The sequence below is a fragment of the Seriola lalandi genome, unplaced genomic scaffold (assembly GCF_002814215.2).
Source record: "Seriola lalandi dorsalis isolate HSWRI2012SDOR001 ecotype SW California unplaced genomic scaffold, Sedor1 jcf7180002054576, whole genome shotgun sequence".
Classification (NCBI taxonomy): Eukaryota; Metazoa; Chordata; class Actinopteri; order Carangiformes; family Carangidae; genus Seriola; species Seriola lalandi.
The window spans coordinates 692,729-706,818 of NW_019525129.1; the positions used below are offsets into that span (position 1 = coordinate 692,729).

General features: G+C 44.9%; 1 protein-coding gene across 1 annotated transcript; it reads left to right on the forward strand.

Moving 5' to 3' along the window:
* The first annotated feature begins 1,097 nt into the window (after positions 1–1,097).
* LOC111663404 (rho-related GTP-binding protein RhoE-like) lies at positions 1,098–12,943 on the forward strand. Its single transcript, XM_023417569.2, has 5 exons — positions 1,098–1,364; positions 1,438–1,525; positions 10,234–10,343; positions 10,511–10,636; positions 11,020–12,943. Exons 1-5 carry the CDS (start codon positions 1,260–1,262, stop codon positions 11,263–11,265), a joined length of 675 nt encoding a protein of 224 aa, XP_023273337.1. The 5' UTR covers positions 1,098–1,259; the 3' UTR covers positions 11,266–12,943.
* Positions 12,944–14,090: the final 1,147 nt, after the last annotated feature.

Genomic DNA, 14,090 nt, shown 5'->3' on the forward strand with positions numbered 1-14,090 from the left:
AAAACACTGTGCACCTACGTCATCAGCTGTTTCTGCTGACAAGCAAAGTTACAGATGATGTTTTTGAATATTTAGTTTCTTTATTATCATCTGAATTACATAAAAGCTACACGTCTCCTTTGTCCTTTGAGCTAAAAACAGCCTGCTAATGGAAACACCACAGATGAAATAAAACAGATGTTATTGTAGTGGTGGTGGTGGTGGTGGTACTCCGGTGAAAGCTTGACTCACTGTGGCTCTTCTCTGCTTCTGTAGTGGAGTCTCAGTGGAGGAGCTCTGTGGATGTGGACTGATGACAATGTGCCGTGACAACATGGAGGGAACTGGAGGCGTGGGTCCTCACAAATGTCACTTTCCATCCATTTCTCTCCTCTCAGCCTCTCTTCTGATTGGTTGGCTGCAGAGTGTGGATAAAAGTCACCTGATTCTTGTTTTATGTGTCCTGCTTGTTTTTAATTGATTTAATGTCCTGTAGTCTTTCACAGCGTCCTGGTTAAAGAGACCCTGAGCTGACATCACTTGTAAGTCGCTTTGAATTTAAGCGTGTAATGTAATCTAAATGTTATCTGTTGGACTCTGCGCATACTGAAACAGTGGGGCTCTCCGGTCCATGGAGGGGCCCACTCAGGCCCCAGCTGGAACTTCAGGACCTTAGAACGGGGCCACAGTCACAGGAAACATTGATACGAATTACGAAGACGAAGGTCATGCTTCACTGTGGAGCGTGTTCAGTTTCTGCGAAAACCTCTGAGAGAGTCAGAGCTCCCCTCCTCCGTCATCAGAGAATATGATGGAGGGTGATGCTGATACCTGGAGCTGGTCTGGAGGTCATGTGGAGGTCCAGAGACGGGAGGACTGGAGGACTGGAGGACTGTGGTACTGTGAGGGGAACCATGTTTATGGTATCATACTTAATTATTCTCATTAGAAACACAGACTATTTTTGTGGATTCATCTTCATCAGGCCAGACTTCACTGATCTGGATTCACACCCTGCTCGGGGCCCTATAAAGGCCCCTCCCTGCCTCCTCATTGGCCTGGTCCAGTCGGGATTCCCATAGTGGAGCCCCGCCCTCCGCTGCTGGAAGGAGGAGTTGGTGCTGAGGACCGAGAACAATCAGGCTTCATCAGGCTTCTCCAGTGGGACCCCTCCACCCAGACTGCTGCCGGACTCTGTGAGACTAGTTTCAGTCAAGCGGAGCTGCTGGTTCAGGACGCCTCCTTGTCTCTGGAAGTTGCGGGACTTGGCCGCGGTCAGGATGGACGCAGATGCCCCGGTCAACTGTAAGATAGTGGTTGTCGGAGACAGTGAGTGCGGGAAAAGCGCTCTGTTGAACGTGTTCGCCAAAGACTGCTTCCCTGAGGTAAGAGGTCCTGGTCCTGTCCCCTGTCCCTTGATACCACGGCTGTCCTCTCACTGTCCTGTGTCCTCCGCAGTGCTACGTGCCCACGGTGTTTGAGAACTACACGGCCAGCTTCGACCTGGACCTGCAGCGGGTGGATCTCCGGCTCTGGGACACCTCAGGTAAGCACACCCCCACACCGACCCTCCCTCCCTGAGCAGGCGATGAGACAGGAGGACAAAACTCACTGAGACTCATTCCTTAGTGTTTAGTAATCAATCAGTCCATGTGATCTAGAGCCCGGCCCAGGCTACTGATTATAACTCACCATTGGTTTATTTCCAGTTGCTATGACTGTATTACTAATTATAATCAATAAGTCTAAGTCTCTAAAGGAGGAGAAAACACATTGACACTAAAACTTCTAATATAATGAATCTTCAGTCAGAGGAAACTGCTGTTAAACTGACTCTATCTTCATAATACTTCTCATTGTTCATTAAGAGGCTTGTCAACTTTGATTAATTTGATTTAATAAATTGTAAATAACATATAATTTAATAGACTTCAGTGACTCTTGGAATAATTAATAATGGACATTAATATGTATCAATGAGGGTTCAATCCTTTCCTCACCAGTCTTCATGAACCAGTTCCTTAAGAACTCAGATGGACAGACAGCTGTGGAGGGAGGACAGGACACCATCACTCCATGATGACTAACACATGGTGATGATATCAGTCAGTCTGAGTTAACAGTACATCACTGGTCCTCTCGCACTCTCCCTGCAGTCAGCTCCTCTAGTTTGGATAACTTCAGTGGTTCAGGAGGTTTTTACCTGGAGCTGGATTATGCACAGAGGACCAGGTGATTAGAACCGGTAGAAACACTGAATAAAACAGTTTCATCTTAAACTCAGTGACACTGTTCAGCAGACACAGGACGTCTCAGAGGAGCTGATCTGCTGTTAACATCACTGAATGAAACTTCGCCATGATTAAAATTGCTGATTTTGCTGGTTTGAAAACTGATGGAAATGTTTGTGATAATGTAAGAACACACCTCAACAACACATATAACAAAGGTCCATTTGTTTTATACACTTAAAGTGGCAACGTTTCATATCGTAACTCTAACCACCAGAATCAGTCATTACAGATTCTCACTGGGTTCTATTTGAGCACATTATACTCTGAATACTGTCTAGCCCTGTTAGCTGTGACCCTGTTAGCTGTGACCCTGTTAGCTTTGACTCTGTTAGCTATCACCCTGTTAGCTGTCACTCTGCTGTGACACTGTTACTGTAGCTGTGACACTGTTATCTGTGACTAGTTCTAGGTTGTCGTTCATATGCTGATGATCTGGAACCAGGTTTATTGAAGGTCTGTGGTCCACTGTGTCAGGTGGTTTTTACACCAGCCACTAGTCCTGAACCCTGGGGCTTGGTCAAGGCCATGACCCCAGTGAAGGAGGAGGGGCCTGTAGCAGCCTGACGTCCATGGCTCCCTGCTTCTCCTCAGTTTTGTGGAGTATTTGTGCTGTTTCCAGATGTTTGGGAGGACCACTGCAGATGTGAAGAAAGTTGTATGCAGCCTTTGGTGTCTCTAAACAGAGTGGAACCTGATCCCAGTCCCAGTTTGTTCTTTTTAATACTGAATCAAAACTTGTGTGTTTATGAATTTAAATTATTGATTTGATAGATGGAGTTTAGCTGAAAGTGACATTATGTGATAAACTGGAGGAAAAACGTCTCACTCGATTGGATTTTTCGGGTTTAAACAAACACTCTTTTAAGACAGTTGGTGCAGATACTAAACCTGAGAGTCAGGAGCATCTGTAAAACCAGACTTGATTCAGAACCTCATAGGAATAGAACCATGGCGAGAAGCTGAATCACTGATCTGCCTGTGTTAGGGTTGGTTTTTGGAATATCATGTAATTTTATAGTTTTATAGTTTCATAGTTTGACATCCAGCTGCAGAAACCATGGGGTGGGGGCTGTGAGGTGCTGCTGGGAGTTGGGGGAGGGGGGTTAACGTTCAGCCCACCCTCCCAGCTGGTCTACAGGAGATGACTCCCTCCAGCTTGTGGACTGAGTGTGGACTCAGAAAACGTGATCTGACTGAGTGGATGTTCCTTTGTTATGTTCTCTTTGAAGAACAGGTCCTCACTGTGGAGGCAGCAGTGATTCCCTGATACTGTGTGTGTGTGTGTGTGTGTGTGTGTGTGTGTGTGTGTGCGTGTGCGTGTGCGTGTGTGTGTGTGTGTATGTGTGTGTGTATCTGGGTAGTGGGCTGCTGGGAACATTTTATATGTTGGCTGCAGTGAAATCCGACTCTGAGTTTCTATCCAGTACTGGTCGACATTCCAGACAGACAGCGTCATCGTCTTTCTGTGGAACTCTCTGCTGTTGGATAAATCACAGCTTACACCCCTGCTTCACCACAGGCAGCCCCCCCCTCCCTTCGGTCAGGGTGTTCAGCTTAGACACTCCCTAACTTTGTGTTTCCCCCTCCTTTATTTTAAAGGCTGTTGGTGGACTGCAGATCTGAATCCTCCTCCTGCTGCTCCTCCTCAGACTCTCTCTGAGGAGTCAGGAGTCACTCTGAGACTGTGATTATACTCTGACATATACATAGTTTCTCCTGCAGCACAATACAACATGAACCAGCACTGATCACTAACATACATATGTACATCACATCAGTGGATATCCCAGTGTAAAAGAGAGATTCCTGGTCTGCTCTCTGTCTGGAAGGTTCCCATTGAAAGGCCTCATACCACAGCAGAGATGTCTCTGTTTGTTTAACATGAGAAACATCAAGAGACCAGGGGCCAGATGTATAAAACACATGGTTCTGCTTTACAAATATCACTCATTGAGAAATTGGTTGCATGTGCATTAGCCTCATTTCCACTCCTAACCTGTTTACATAAAAACACTCTCTGTGCCACTTTATTTACAGCATAAACTGTAAATAAAGATGGACATAGCTTCTATGACTTCACTCACAGGCAGTGTTGTGCCAGTTCACACTTAAAAAGAACTAGTTCAAAGTTCATACAGATGAACTAGTTCATGTTAATATGTTCCATTTTTTAAAAATAAATAGGCTGCTATTCTTTTTCAATAGAACCTCCTTCTACCCATCCATCACCATCCCCAAATCACTGCCACTCCCAAACTAAACGAAATATTGTATATACCACTGAAGAATCACAGACATGAGTTACATTTAAAACTGTATATAAATATAATCCGTCTGAGTCTTCACTTGTTTGTTCATAAAACTGCTTCAAATGCTCAAACAAACTGGCTTCAGCAGTAGCAGATGCGTCTGTACCGAGAAGTCATGCATGCAATAAAACTGTCGTAAACTATTTGTAAACTGATTCGCTCATTAGCACAACACTGCTCACAGGTCTCTGAAGAGCAGTTTTAAAGCTCAGAGTGAGCTGCGCCACCATTGCCATCTTGGCAGTGTCTGACCCCACCCCTAACTCCCAGCTAATCCAAAAATAGATAAAGAGGTGGGGCGTGGGTGGAGCAGAGACTTTGGTGCAAAGAAACATCTGGTCTCTTGAATGACGATTCCCAACACAAGGTAATTAACAAATGGGGTGTGTAAGTAAGAGAGTCATCAGTCGTGTCAGAGGTGTGTGGATGAGTGAAAATATGGTGTAATGTGTGTTGTAAAATGCAACAAACCAAACAAAGAGAGAAACAGGCTGTAGTGGCTGCAGCAGGCCCAACTGAGAGAGAGAGACTACCAGAGGGGCGGACCTTCATGCCTTTTTGAGGTCCTGCCCAAATGGGAAGGTATTAACTAGCCACCCTCCCAGCTCTGCCTTCCAGCCAACTCCCAGAACTACAAGAAAAGAGTGAGGCAACATGCCTGGAGAATGGAAAGGGTCATCACAGAGGAAATTTGCTCGAGACCAAAAATGTTTTTTGTACCAGGCTGTAAACATGCTTATTTCTACTGTAAAGTTGGACATTTTAACATGGGAGACTATAGCCACGTTTCCACCGCAGGAACTTTCCCCAGGAACCAGGACCAGTACTTTCCAAAGGTTCAGGAACTTTGGGGGGTGTGGTCTGCAGTGCTGAACATTTCTGACTGGTCGAGTACTTGCTGCATTTTATTTCACCCGCCATCTTTAAAAGTATGCAGTGGGTGAGCACCGAGTGAGCAAACACATTTTCCACACCGTGAAACAGGTCCGGGAGAAGATAAAATAAGTGAAACAGGACCTCAACAAAATAAAGGACCGCAACACCTGGAGTGGCGAGGGTTGCCACCCGTCATGTATAATACGGAATCGTCCTGTATTTAAAAATAAAATGCTGCGTCCTGTATTGAATATATATGGGTCGCAATTTGTCTCACATTTTCGTTCATGTTATGTCCTCAAAGTGCTGTGAATAATATAATGTCATGTTATAATGATGGAAATGCAGACAACAATGGGCCACAGGAACCTTTTAGTTCCTGAAGAAAGAACATTTTGGTCGAAACACTTTGGTCGAAACACGGCTTGTGGGGATTGACTGACTGTTGGAGCCAGACTATAGTGGTCATTAGAGGAACTGTAGTTTTTTGTTCTTCAGTGTTGACTTCAGTTCGCAGCATGGGAGGTTGAGGCTTAGTTAGCAGGCATGGCACAGAAAAGAAAGATGACAAAGAAGCACAATTTCACCAATTGTGAAATTGGGGAAATTATGAACGTGAGGCAAAAATGTGCATCAGTGTCCAAATGTAAAGTCCTGTTTTACTCTGAACTTCATTTATTGGGAGTAGAGAGTCTTGATGAGGCATACTTCACTGTAACTGGGATCACTTTGGAAAACCGTGTGTACATATGGTCAATGAAATGAGTGATGTGACACAGTCTGTGTTAATAAAGAACAATGAATGTGTGGGAAATGGTGTACGCATGGTTTTTGTGTGTGTTCATTGGATGACTGAACCCAGAAAATGGTGAGCAGCAGAATGTCAGCAGGGGAACCAGAGTACCTCCAAGTCCTACAGAGACTGTATGACCCAGGTATCACATAGTTTCAACAGATTTCTGCACTGTATCCCAAATTAGACCAGTCTGTAGTCTTCACCTGTATATGCGTGAAGACTCTACTGATCCTGAACATGGTCTGCCACCTGTGTCAGGCCTCACTGGAACTAGATCTGATCAGTTCTCTCTAAGTTACTTTTTTCTGCATCCTTATGTACAAGACCTTGGTTACTGTAGTTACAGATGATAGTAGTGTCTCAGAAGAGTGTAGTGTAGTGTAACAGAAGATAAACAGACAAACAATTTCTAACACAATGATGTGCCTGTGAACTGTACCCTCTTGAGTGTCAGTGTGGGCCTGCAAAATAAAAGCAGACTAAAGGCCCTGCCTTCCTCACAGTGACAGAAGAGCTTATATCAGTCTTACCATGAATGAAGATCCACTGTACAGACTGGTTATGAGGATACGTTATACCAGAGATACAACTCTCAGCTTCCTGTGTGTGTAGTGGCTTCATTAATGAATGGATATCTGGTATTTGTCAAACAAAAATAAGATGACTGTGGATAGATGGATAGATTATTTACTGTCAAAAAAACAACAAAATAAGTTTGGCAGCAATCCTCTTGGCAGGATATATTCAAATAATGAAGGCTAAATTCATTCAAATATATATTTAAATTAAAATATACACATAACACCAATGATATAACTATAATTATGAACTATGAATTATCAATATTTAAGTCCCTGTACAAAAGGAGTGTGAGTCTGGTTCGCGTAGCCGGCAGTAAGTCGGACCTGTTCCCGGTGAGGGTTGGACTCCGCCAGTGCTGCCCTTTGTCACCGGTTCTGTTCATAACTTTTATGGACAGAATTTCTAGGCGCAGCTGGGTGGTGGAGGGGTTTGGGTTCGGTGGCGGGAGGATCTCGTCTCTGCTTTTTGCGGATGATGTGGTCCTCTTAGCTTCATCGAGCGCCGACCTTCAGCTCTCGCTTGGGCGGTTTGCAGCCGAGTGTGAAGCGGCTGGGATGAAGATCAGCACCTCCAAGTTCTCAGCTGGAAACGGGTGGATTGCCCACTCCGGGTCGGGGGGGGAGGCTCTGCCTCAGGTGGAGGAGTTTAAGTATCTCGGGATCTTGTTCACGAGTGAGGGTGGGATGGAACGGGAGATCGATAGGCGGATTGGGGCGGCGTCAGCAGTGATGCGGGCGCTGAACCGGTCCATTGTGGGGAAGAGGGAGCTAAATCGGAAGGCGAAGCTCTCGATTTACCGGTCGATCTACGTTCCAATCCTAAACCTATGGTCATGAGTTTTGGGTAATGACCGAAAGAACGAGATCGCAAATACAAGCGGCCGAAATGAGTTTCCTCCGCAGAGTGGCCGGGCTCAGCCTTAGAGATAGGGTGAGGAGCTCGGTCATCCGGGAGGGACTCGGAGTAGAGCCGCTGCTCCTCCATGCCTCGGGGCCAACCAAGGACACGCTGGAGGGATTATATCTCTCGGCTGGCCTTGGAACGCCTCGGGATTCTCCCTGAGGAGCTGGTGGAAGTGGCTGGGGAGAGGGCCGTCTGGACCTCTTTGCTGAGGCTGCTGCCCCCGCGACCCGGATCCGGATAAGCGGGATACGACGAAGATGAAGAATTATCAATATTGCTCAGTATAGCTGTATTATTGCACAGGTATAGCTGCAACAGGTCATGAGACAAAGTCGGTCAATCTCTGGGGCAACAGGTCAGTCATTGTTTATCTATTGTTTATATTCCGGGGGGTTGGGGGTCAGAGGGGAGAGTGGCAAACAAGTGGTGACCAGTGTGAGAGGGGTCACTCCTGATACTGCCCGCCCCTCTGCAGAGACGGCAGGAGTGGTTGTCTCTCAGTTTAGATAAAGGGGAGCCAACAACCCACTGCGTTGTCTTCAGGACCTGCTGCAGGTCTATCCTCTTCAGTACAGCTCAAGGAACATACTGTGCAACAGAATGTTAAAATGCTCTGTGTCACACAGTGGTAACAGTTGATCAGCGGTTCACAGGTTTGTTGCGCTTTAGGGTCCTCAGGAAGAAGAGGCTTGTTGGGCCTTGTTGACCAAGAGTGTGGTGTTCACACTCCAGGTCAGGTCATCTGATATTTGGACTCCCTGGTTTTTGAAACTCTCAACCTGCTCAACCTCCTCCCCATTGTTGCACAGCCCAGTGTGGTGTGTTTTGTTTTTCCTGAAGTCAACAGTGACCTCTTTTGTCTTTTTGGTGTTGATGATGAGGTTGTTGTTTTCGCACCATTTAGTATGTGGACCTCTTCCCTGTAGGCAGTCTCCTCATTGTTGATTATCAGGCCCACAATGATCTGTGAATTTGATTATGGTGTTGATACTATGGATGGGAGTGCAGTCGTAGGTGGAGAGGGAGTAGAGGAGTGGGCTGAGGACACAGCCTTGGGGGGAACCAGTGTTGAGGGTGAGATGTGATTTTCTAGTTTGACATGCTGGGATCTGCTGGTAAGGTAGTCCTTAATCCACAGACAGAGACAGAGTTTGCAATATGTTGACCAGCTTCTTCGGGGTGATGGTGTTCAAGGCTGAACTCAAATCGACAAAGGGCATCCTGATGTAAGTTTTGGGATCTTCCACGTGAGTAAGAGCAGTGTGAAGTTCTAAAGAGATGGCATCCTCCGTGGACCTGTTGGTCTTGTCGGTAAACTGATGTTGGTCAAGATCGGGGGGTATGTGGGCCTTGATGTGGGACAGGACCAGTCTCAAAGCATTTCTTCTGTGGCTTTGTTTGTAGTCAGTGAGGGTCTTGATACTTTGCCACATCAATGCGTTGTTTGTACTTTTGTTTAGCAACTTTGATGCCTCTTCCCAGGTCTGCCCTCGCTCTTCTGTAAGCATCCCTGTCTCCTGAGCAGAGAGAGTTGGATTTTCCCTGCAGGACTGGACCTGTCTCATTCATACAGCTGAGAGCAGACTGACCCAGCTCCTGCTGGTCCACAGTGATGTGGACCCCCTTCTCCCTGAGCTGTGGTCACAGTTGTGTGGGTGTGATATCTGTGCGTTTTGTGGTGAGGGTTGTGTTTGGTCTCCAGAGGATAGATCCTTATGACATTAGCAAGTCAGGTATCTTCACATCTACTCATGGTTTTGAGGTACAACGCTTCTGTGGGTGAGTGTCAGTGTTCTGGTTTATGAGCAGATATGGTCAAAGCTAATGGCATTCCCATCAGCCTCTGCTTCACTGTGTGTTAGGTGTTAGTTTGTATGACAGTAAATGGATGCCCTGGTCACATGTTAATACCTGGTCTGATCCGGTCCTGTTGACCATGGTATAGACACAGTATATTAACACTGATCATGATGTAGCTAGTCATAGCATTAATCCAGTCCTGGCTTGTCTGGAGGTTTATTACTTTCAGAACTCCATTATCACATCTGCACCATGTCTGCATCACATCTGAGCCTCCGTTATTGTTGTGAACCACTTTCTCTAACAGTCCAGTATCAGAATATGTAGTCGACCACAGCCTGTGTTCTTACAGCCGTAACACAGCTTCTATAACCTAGTCTAGAGATCATGTAAAAAGCTGATACACCTTCAGACCTGTTGATCATCATGTTGTTCAGTAGAAAACAGAGATGGTTTCAAACAGGGCCATTTGAATGGCACAGAATAACCAGGTGAACCAAACACATAATTAAATTTGAAAACAGGAAATTACTGACTCTATGACAGTAGACAGTGAGTGTAATGACAACATCCAGTTCATCTCTGACTGACTGTCACATACATCACAGTGATGTCTGAGAAACTTCAGAGTCTCTGAACAACACCTCAATTACTCTGGAACCATGTTTACTGACCAGCAGATGTCTCTTTAAAGGTTCTCCCTACTACGACAACGTACGTCCTCTCTCCTACCCTGACGCTGATGCAGTCCTCATCTGCTTTGATATCAGCAGACCAGAGACATTAGACAGCGTCCTCAAGAAGGTGAGTGTGAGGAGAGTCCTTGTTGAATGTTGATGTTGAATAGTTCACAGTGGTTATTTGAAAAGAAGAGAGGGTATATCCTCAGAGTTTCTAATGTTCCCTCCCATGAACATGGTTTTGGGTAAATTATGTGGTATGATGTTCTGCTCTTGGTTCCCTCTGTCCAGTGGAGAGCAGAGGTCCAAGAGTTCTGTCCCAACACCAAGGTGCTGCTGGTGGGCTGTAAGTCAGACCTGCGCACAGACCTCTTCACCAGGTCCCACAGCAGACACACTCCAGTCTCCTATGATCAGGTGGGTCAGGATCAAATCAGTCTGATTCTATTGAACCTGGTTCTGGTTTGAAACTCTTCATCAAGACCATCATTATCCATGTGTGAGGAAGGTGTCACATTTTCATATGTTGTGTGTCATCATGGTTGTTTTTGGTTGGTGATGAAGGTGTAGCACACTATTCTTCATGGATGTGGTCCAGATATAAACACAATCAGCTGATCGTAATTAAATAACCTGAGCTGTGAGTTGATTGTCTGATGAACTGTTGTTAATCCAGGGGTATCCGACTGTGAGAGAGCCAGCAGGCTGATCAGCTCACACAAGACCCCCACCCTTCCCACAAAACCTCCACATTGTTGACTCTCCCCCTGGACTACCTGACCTGTTGTTTCCTTTCCCAGGGCTCCAACACAGCCAAGCAGCTGAGCGCCCCCTACCTGGAGTGTTCGTCTCTGCAGTCTGAGAACAGTGTCAGAGACATCTTTCACGTGGCCACGCTGGCCTGCATCAACGAGAACAGCAAGAACATGAAGAGGAGGAAGTCCTCCAGAGCCACCAAGAGGACGTCTCACAGTGGGAGAGACGTGTCCACTGGAGTAACGACTCACTATCAGCAGACCAAAGCTAAAAGCTGTGCTCTCATGTAAAACACTCACCAGAGGACAGTGCTGGAGTGGACTCAGCACGTGGACCGTCTGTTTTAAGGTCTGGACTTCATCTCAACATGGAGCAGGTGTGACGACTGATTTGGTGCCCAGCAGACCTTATGGAGACAATGGACTGGCAGAATACTGTGACTCCCAGTACAGACTACTTTGACTCCAGTACAGAATACTGTGACTCCCAGGACAGGCTACTCTGACCCAGTAAAGACTACTTTGACTCCAGTACAGACAGGGGCTGCTCGATTATGGCAAAAATCATTATTCAATCATTCAATTCAATTTATTCATTATTGATCAAAATCATGATTATTTTGAGCAATATTGAGATCACAATTATTCAGCACGATTTCTCATTGACTTTGGAAAAAAACAGAAAAAAAAAGATTTCAAAACAAAAAGCGCTGTGTCTATGTAGTTATTCCTGTTATACACAACATAAGTTAAAGATATCTGAGCATGAGTCTGTACTCCAGCGTAGAATACTGTGACTCCCAGTACAGACTACTGTGACTCCAGTAGATACAACTGTGACTCCAGTAGATACTACTATGACTCCAGTACAGGATACTGTGGCTCCAGTACAGAATACTATGACTCCCAGTCAAGACTACTGTGACTCCAGAACAAACTACTGTGACTCCCAGTACAGACTAATGTGACTCCAGTACAGAATACTGTGACTCCCAGTACAGATTAATGTGACTCTGGCACAGAGTACTGTGATTCCAGTGTTCTGATCCAGATCCAGGTCAGCGCGGCCTGCCTTTATATACATGTCACAAGAATAAATGGTAAATGAACCGCACTTATACACAGCTTTTCTAGTCTTATGGACCACTCAAAGAACTTCACACCACACATTCACCCATTCACTACTGTGACTCCCAGTACAGACTAACGTGATTCCAGTTCAGAATACTGTGACTCCCATTACAGACTACTGTGACTCCAGTACAGACTACTGTGACTCCCAGTACAGACTACTGTGACTCCCAGTACAGACTACTGTGACTCCGGCACAGAGTACTGTGACTCCCAGTGTCCTGATCCAGATCCAGGTCAGCGCGGCCTGCCTTTATATACATGTCACAAGAATAAATGGTAAATGAACTGCACTTATACAGAGCTTTTCTAGTCTTATGGACCACTCAAAGAACTTCACATCACACATTCACCCATTCACACACATTTATACAATTAATTAACAATGAATAATTTAGTCATTTTAGTTCATCAACTTGGCCGAGGACACTTTACCTCAGTGATTGGACCTCAGTTATCTGACTTCAGTGTACCCATTAGGTATCCAGATGTTTTTCCTGATCCAGATTCCCTTCCTCAGGACCTCTGAACTGGGACAGAGACATGTTTGGGCGTCTTTGACTGTTCTATTGTCTGTTTTTACCTTGTATTTGTTGTGATATGAGAACCTCAGCCTGCTCCAGAGGACACCATCACAAGAGCAGGGACTGGTACTGGTTCAACTGTGAAAACAAGCAGGAAATGAGCGTGGACTGATGAGCTTCATTATCTGAAGCCTGACCTTCTCTGTGTGTGTTTTTGTAATATGATTGGGAGCCAAACACTCCACTTATCCTTTGAGGTAGGTGAAGCAGTGATTTTCTTCGTGTCTGGGTATTAAAGGTTTGCATGCAGTGAATTCTTCCTGCTGATATTTTGTCTGTCCTGTTATCCTGAGATGAAAACAGGTGATGAAAATCTGAGAACATCCTGAGATCTTCTGCACTGACAATCCACATTCGTCAGTAAATGACCCTTCACTGACACTGTAGTTGATTCTGTGACGGTTTCTGCAAAACCACTGCTGTTTCAGCTCTTTGTCAGCTGTCACATTTAGATTTATGTGAAGGAAATGAGTCAGTTACTTTTGTTGTATTTCCACCAGGAAAAACAAAGTTCAGTATGATGTTGAAAATGTGACATGAATTGATAATGTGAGATACTATGTCAAATATTCTCCTTTTTAAGTCTAAATGATGGTAAGAAATCAGAAGTTTAACTTGTTTGTTGTTGTTTTGACTCAACATGAGTATTTGTACTTTTGCTCAGAGAGACCTAAAGCTCCATCAGCTCTCTGCACACTAACAGCCACATTAACACTGTGGAGACACTGGTCCACAGACCTGAGTCTTGTTGGAGGGTCTCATAACAAAATTCAACTGAATGAAACCCTCTGTCACTGCAGGTCTTCATGAGGAGTCTCAATTTCAGATGATGTCAGACCACCGTTCCCTCTGTGTAGGTGTAGCGTTAACGCCATATTTTAGGATTTACTCTCGTTGAAATGGGGCACCAGTCCTCTGGGAGGACAACAATGAATTACTTCATTGATAAATTTATCAGTTTCATATCGGAAGCCATGACGCTTCGATTCAATGGATCTCCAGTCTCTACGTCAAAAGAATACAACAGGACAACAGCTGGGTGTAAATAAAGGAGTTTATTAACTAAACTACTATGTACAGAGTAAATGCAAGGTGTCATCAATATAGGTAACAAAGCAGTAATCAGCAGATTGGTCATGCTAATATTCCATCCATTCACTTAGATTTAGGGCTGAGGATTATTTATTTTATAATTTAGATATGTACAATATGATTGATAGCCTAGATTATTAATATGACAATGCACCATTTCAAACCTCTCCATAAATAACCATATCAGTCTATCCTGTATGTTGCATAAACATACAGCCTGCAAATTTAAAGAAAAGAAATGTTTGATCTAGCTGACGAAAAAAGTATCAAACTATCCTTTTGTATTTGATAGTCAAATCTAATGACTCC